Source organism: Grammomys surdaster, unplaced genomic scaffold (assembly GCF_004785775.1).
Source record: "Grammomys surdaster isolate TR1022 unplaced genomic scaffold, NIH_TR_1.0 63, whole genome shotgun sequence".
In the NCBI taxonomy this organism is placed as follows: domain Eukaryota; kingdom Metazoa; phylum Chordata; class Mammalia; order Rodentia; family Muridae; genus Grammomys; species Grammomys surdaster.
The window spans coordinates 23,952,789-23,960,292 of record NW_021604565.1 but is presented as its reverse complement, the minus strand read 5'-3'; the positions used below and the strand labels follow the sequence as shown (position 1 = coordinate 23,960,292).

The following is a 7,504-nucleotide window of genomic DNA, read 5'->3' as shown; positions in this document are numbered from 1 at the left end:
TAACATAACATAACATAACATAACATAACATAACATAACATAACATAACATAACATAACAAACATAACATAACAAACATAACAAACATAACATAACAAACATAACATAACAAACTCAACATAACAAACATAACATAACAAACATAACATAACGTTAGGTCTCTCTTCCCAGATTTATTTTATTAGTACTATCATCTGTTTATGATTGTGAAATAATTTACACTGTCACAGTTTCTTTGTTACCAAGAAGCAGAAACTTGTTATCAGTTGACAATTCATTAATAAAGTTTATTATATGAAATAAATTCCTTTTCTAAATAAACCATCCCCTGAGTTCAACATCAAAAGACTGTTCATCAGAACTTTAAAAATGCATTTGACAGATTCCTAATTTCTACTTTTAAAATCAAATTAGTAAAAGAAAATATTATTTCCTCATCTGATTGAAATCTATAGAAAGATTTACTATAAATATGCCACTCACAATGTACACTCCTGGCTTCTAATGTCTTTCATTTTTGCCTCACACTTTTTCCTCTAAGAAGGGAGATAGCAAAAACTCTATTATTTTGCCCTTCCATGCTGTATGTCCTTGGTGCCATACTTCTTGGTTCTTCTATAGGCAGACATATTTTTGTGGTATCATAGGTGATGCTTTCCCATCATTTCTTGCAGACACACTCTCAGCAACTTTCTGGTCTTCTGTATCATAATCTATCTCAGCTATCTCACTCAAAGATAAAGAACTCCAGGCAACTAAAGAATGCTAAAAGTGAGAGAAATAGTCCTCCCAGAGACGAGCCCTTAATTGATTAGCAAATACCAAATAGTCAACCCTGAAATTATATACATGCAAGCCAGACTAAACAACAGAGCAAGTTGTGTGTGTGTGTGTGTGTGTGTGTGTGTGTGTGTGTGTGTGTGTGTGTAGCAATAATACCTAAAGAAAATGATGCCATAATTTGAGGGGAAGCAAAGGGAGGAATATACCTGAGAGATCTGAGGGAAGAAACAGAAAGGAGAAAAGGAGATAAGTATATTTTAATTATAAGATATTAAAATATGCAAGAATAACAGTTCAAGTAAAGTTCAAAACCAAATATATGGAACTTACAAATACCAATAAGATAGCATCAGCTTTAGATTTCAACAGAAAATAAAACATAAAAATATATTATAATACTTCAGAATAGTATTAATTTATTCTACCACTGAAATTTTCCCCAAGGGGAGCACTGTTCATTATGGTGTTTTACCTAAAATCCTAATTCAGATATATACCAGAAGAGGTTTTGGAAACTACCTCGTAAAATCTTCAGAAAATAACTCAGTATAAAGCCTTCTTGACTACCTGAATAAGAAACACATTGAAATTATAAATGGATTCTTAACATATCTATAGCCACAGACAAGTGTTAAATTATCATACAAGGAAGATATGCTAGAAATCAGAAATTAAAATGTTAAAAAATTATTATATATAATAATAATCATCACCAATACAACCTTGAAATTTCATTTTAATAACTACAATCTTAAGAAAGAAGTTTTGTCATTGGACATAACAGCAATATAAACTTCTGAAAATTATGTATCCTGTAAAGCTTAGAAATCCTTTTAAAAATAATTTAGCAAGTACATTGTAATATAAATGAATAGTTGTTATTAGCTCTTACTAATTTCTAGCCATTTCTTGTTTGTGTAGCATTTCTATTGCTTTGAACCACACCTTGAATAAAAATAATAGTTTGTTTCAACAACATATTATAAGTTATTTTTTTACTCTTTTCCATGCATCAAGGATTCAGACAGTAAAGGGGGAGGCAGAAAAGAAAGGCATCCATTTACTTCATCAGTTGGATTGTCAAAATGGAGAGGAAAGGCAATTAGTTCAATTTAAAATCATTAAAATAACTTGGCTAGCTAAATTTTACATTAATTCATATTGTATATCACATCTTCAGCCCCCGTACCCCCAACTGGATTTTTAGAGTTATAGGTGAAGGAAAATAATCGTGATCTGGTATTTTAAAAAAGGATTAAAACTTACTAAGAGGACCAAAACTATGTGACTAAATCCTAAGATTGTCTTAATGAAGGGAACCAATAAGGGATTCCCTGGAAGTGAAGGTATAAAACTAGTGAGAAGCTTAGCAGTTGGTGAGAAAGCTCAAGACTGGTAGATAATTTATTTTAAGATAGTAAGATAGTTGGGTCTAATTTGCTCACGTTAAATTCTAGCAGAATACTCTTGAATTTGTTACCATTAGTTCTGGAGTACGACAATAATAAAATGTCAAGTGATATGAATATATACAATCATAACTATATATGGAATAGACACATGCAAAAAACATATCTTTGTTAGGGTTTCTATGGCTGAGAAGAAACATCATGACAAAAATCATTTGGGGAGGAAATAGTTTACTTGATTTATACTTCCATATCACTGTTCATCATCAAAGAATGTCAGGAAAGGAGCTCAAACAGGCAGGAACCTGGAAACAGGGACTTATGCAGAGACCATGGAGAGATGTTGATTACTGGTTTCTTCCTCAGTGCTTGCTTAGCCTGTTTTTCGTAAAATATAGGAAGACCTGCCCAAGGATGGTACCTCCCATAATGGGCTAGTTCTTCCCCCATCAATGACTAAAATGCCCTATAGGCTTGCCTGAAGCCTGATTTTATGAAAGAATTTTCTAATTGAGACTCCTTCCTCTCAGAAGACTTAAGCTTGTGTCAAGTTGACATAAAACTATCTAGCATAAGAGGCCAACTATTGTTGAATGATTGACTTGAATAAATAAAGATTTTAAGTAGAATAGAACTAATTTAAGAAGCACTATGAGGTTTTTTCCCAATGATAATGCAGACATATTGTGTTAAAGGAAGATCTTACACGGAGATTGTAAATCAGGAAGAATGCTATCTTCAGAAAACTTACCATGAAACATAACAGACTACTGAAAATACTTGCAAGTAAACATCTGACAGTTAAAGTATTATTTTAGAAACTAATGTATATAATTTTCATATATTATATAATTCTACTCTTTCTCTAGTTTTAAATGCTAAACAATTTCATTTTGTATTTAGAACTTTAAGTGTGATATAATACCTTCAGAAAGCAAATAATACTATGACTGTTGAATTTGTAATATATTTATATATATATATATATATATAAATTTTTTTACTTGAATACAAATTAAATAACATAAATTTTATCCTTAAATCAGGATATAGTAAATAAAATACTTAAATTGTTCAAGTACATTCATTTATTTGTTAAAATTAATCTACTTCAACTGCTTGATGAAATAGGAATATTAGTGAATTTGGATCTATTCAGCCTAATTTTTGGTTTTTCTGCCTTTGTTTCTCAGGTGTTTCCATGAATATATATATACTCTTGCCTAGACCCTGGCATCCCTGTCCATGGCCTTTGCTATGGCCATGATTTCTCCACTGGGTCAACTGTTTTATTTAATTGTGATCCAGGATACCATCGGTCTTATTCTTCATTTTTCTGCCTTTGTTTCTCAGGTGTTACAGTGAATACATACTCTTGCCTGGACCCTGGCATCCCTGTCCATGGCCGTCGATATGGCCATGATTTCTCCATTGGGTCAACTGTTTCATTTAGTTGTGATCCAGGATACCGATTGAGCCATGAAGAGCCCCTTCTTTGTGAAAAAAACCATTGGTGGAGTCATCCACTCCCGACGTGTGATGGTAAGAACTCATCTATTCTACAGACTGTGTCTACTCATAAACTAAAGATATCAATATAGACTTTGTAAATACAAGGATAAGCATATCTTGAATTTTGGCAACTTTTATCAAATCTACTTAACAGATAAGAAAGAACATTGATATTAAGTCATAATTATTCCCCATTTAAAGATGTTGTTTTTTCTAAAAAAATAATTTTGTGAGAATTTTATACATTAAACTTTGATCACGTTCATCCTTTTTTCTAACTCCTCCTAGGTCCACCCTTCCATTCTGTACTCACCCAAATTTATATCCTCAATTTTAAAAAACTATCAACTCTCTTTGTACTCAATCAGATGTATGGCCAGCCAATTAAGGATGCCAGTCCTTCTAGGAGTCATACCTTTAAAGAAAATAGATCTGAAGTGGAAACTTAAGGGTTCTTTGGAAAGTCGGTTGTGTTTGATGATGTTTTGCTGGGGAAAACACCTAAAGGAGTGTTTTCCTAAAGTAGGTATGTGAAGGAACATTTCACTGAAGTTGAGACAGGTTATGCATTCAGGCTGACTCATGAAGGAGCGTTTTACTGAAGCAGACACATGTGAAAGGATGTTCTGCTAAAGTAAGTGTATGTAAGGACTCATGATGAAGGATTCCTTGCTAATGACACACATATGTTGGTCCACCTTACATTGCATAGTTGAGCTCCATTTGTTGGGACCCCACAGAAATAAATGGACCAAAAGACTTCTGATGGTGTGCTGCTGCATGAAATAATAAAAGAATCAAATGTATGCTAATGCCAGCTAGATACCAGCTGGTGGTCTAGGTCTGTTCTCAGCCTGAGACCACATTTTTTCCCTTTTCACTCTCTCTACCCTGTGGCTAGCTGCTGCCAAGTCTGCACCACACTCCCAAATACCTTAGCTAGCTGGGGTGCACTTCTTGCAAACCCACACTCTGACACAGTTACCGTTCTCTTGAACTCAGTAGAGTCACCACATAAAGGAAAACACCAGAAAATCTTAGTTTAACATTGACAGCTAAAACAATCTCTGGGAACAGAACCTAGCATCCTAATCTCCCCAACTATTCTAACAAACTAACAGCCTCCAGTCTCCTACATGTTGGTTGCCTTGCTCCTGATGTCCAAAAGCAAGTTTCTTTCTCCTGTGATTTCTCTTCCTCTCCCCCACCGGGAAGTCCTACCTCCTTACCCAGTAATTGGTTTCTTGTCATCTTTATTATCCAGTGAATCGGGAAAATTCCACTACATCTCACTTTTTCTGTCCATTAAAAAAAAAAAACTTTTCTTTCTAATATAAATTAAGTATAACTATTACCATTTTGTAATTTATAAAGTATAAGATACACCTAACATCAAGTCCATCTTTTTTGTCAACTAAATAGAACACTCTGTTATCTATCCTAATTTTAAAAAGACTTATAATTCCATATCTGTTATGTCCTGGTCTAGCTTGTATACTATCTGGAAACTATCATCTCAAATATATATTCTTTCAATGCTAAATAGCCTAGGTTGGCTATGAGATTATAACTAGTCTTCAACCCCATCAGAAATCCAAGAACAACTAATACTCTCAAAATATATGAAGCCTACCTAGCAGAGCTTCCAGAACTGAGACAAATGTGGAGATAGCTGTCTACCTATACATCCTCTTTATGTCAGCAAGTTGGAACATCAAATATGGCCCAGGATCATCTGACAGACCTTATAAAACAGGAATTATTGAAGACTAGCTTATTCTGTCTCAGGAGAACTAAGCCAGTAACTATCCTGTAACTTGTGTTCTCCCATGAACAGAAATGGTCAGTAGAAGAAATAGGCAATTTCAACCTTGCCACAATGTACAATCAATCTCACCTGGAGGTAGAGATGCTCAGTTTCTTCTTTGAATCCAAGAAAGACATGTCAGAAGCAGATATGTTTCAAAAACAATTGATTAAATAACATTAAATGTCAATTCTGTGGATTTCTGATGTTTTTTAAAGCTATCTATGTAAAGTAATCTGAACTGTTCTCCACTAACTATTCTCAGCTATTTCTAATTAAAATAACTTGAAAACACCCTCATAATTAATTCAGAGCATGAATTTGCTATCTGGCCTTTAACTCATATGCTCAATTATCTAAAATCAGTTTATAAAGGCAGTTAAAATAGGACTGGGTCTAAGCTTGGTACTCTTAAAATTTTTGTATCAATAGAAAAAAATAATACCAATGAAAACTTTAATTCTGTATCAAAATAATTTCTGTACAAATGTAAGAAATTATAACTTTAACTTAGTAGCAATTAAAAAGATTTCTACCAAGTGAGATTATAGCTACACAGTCAATTTTAGCTATACTCACCCTGTTAAATTCTGATCATTTCTAAATTCCCCAGAAAGACAACCTTAGAATAATCACCTCCATATTCCTGAACCCAGGGAATTGGGAAAACTCTTCATAACTTCTTGCTGAATATGGGCATTGATATATCTTAAAGTAGAGGGAGGCAAAGTAGGGAAAATGGTGGAGTTGGTTAGACCTTAAGAAGGCCACACCAACAAGTGTTAATAGTCTCTGATGTTTGCATTCTGACTGAATCCAAGAGATCAGGAGTTCAAGCAGGTCAGTTCAGCATATTTGAAAATGAATCTCACCAAAGCTGTATATCCTGCAATATACACATCTTGAAACAAAATTTAAGTATCATCAAGATACTTGTATGGATTATATTCGTCTTTGTAGGGTGTACAGACTAGTTAGGATGAAATTCTGCTCCAATCATGTCTTTATCCGTGCCATGAGAATGATGGCACAAAGAATCTGTATCTGTTTTTTTTTATTCTCTTGAATTTAGTTCATCAGGATGTCTACCTCTATCTACTATGATCCATATAACTTTGGAAGATGTTCAGACACCTTTTCTAAAAACCCAGAGACAAAGGCTTTCTCCTAAATCAGCAGATCCTTTAGCCAGTAACCATGAAAACTGTAGCTTGACCTCTTTCCCAGAGGAATAAAAAAAAACAATCACAAAACTCAAAATCACACCCATTTTGATATATAAAACAATTCAAAACAAATGAAGTAAACTAAACAAATGCTGTATGAGCCTTCTTAGGTAATTATCTCTGCTCTCTGCTTGGAGTCAGTGAATGTATTTTTCCCTGTACTAGTTCCAAACCGTGTATGAAATTCATCACATGACTCGGGCAAATCTGTATATTAATCTTACCCATAAAAGCAAATAAACCAAACCTTTAAATTAAATCACATTTCTAATAATAACTGTCTCAGGAAGCAGGCAGCTCTTACCCTCTGGCTGTCTGACTTATAGCATCCATCTTCTCTCTTCACAGCAGGGGACCTCAGAGCTAGTTTTCTTTGTTTTAAGGTTTCCTGGCTTGAGCCATCATGTGACTCATCTCAGTTCTGCTCACCAAAACTAAATTTCTAACTCAGAGGCTAAGAATCTTAAATTTCTAGTGGATTCTTGCTTAGCATGTTGGATTGACACCTGTTGTGTAAACTACAAAAAAGGAAAAAGAAAAGAAAAGGCCTTCACAGCTTCACAGACATAAACTATTTGACAGAGTGATGTCAGCTGAGAGAGACACTGTTTGCCCCAGCAAAAAACACTAACAACTGATTTTCCAAAGAACCCATAAGTTTCCACTTCACAAGCTTTCCTTTCTTGGTAGTTATTCAATAATAATAGCTTCTCATCTTTCTTGTTCTTTCTTTCTTTCTTTCTTTCTTTCTTTCTTTTTTTTTTTTT

The 7,504-nt window shown here is 33.9% G+C and overlaps 1 protein-coding gene across 3 annotated transcripts in view; it reads left to right on the top strand.

The window, feature by feature from the left end:
- Csmd3 (CUB and Sushi multiple domains 3) overlaps positions 1-7,504 on the top strand; it is a 1,130,934-nt gene that overhangs the window by 722,267 nt on the left and 401,163 nt on the right. For all 3 annotated transcript variants that reach the window (XM_028765583.1, XM_028765601.1, XM_028765593.1), the window contains one exon: positions 3,546-3,734. In XM_028765583.1, coding sequence (XP_028621416.1) covers positions 3,546-3,734 — 189 coding nt within the window. The remainder of the gene's footprint in view (positions 1-3,545; positions 3,735-7,504) is intronic.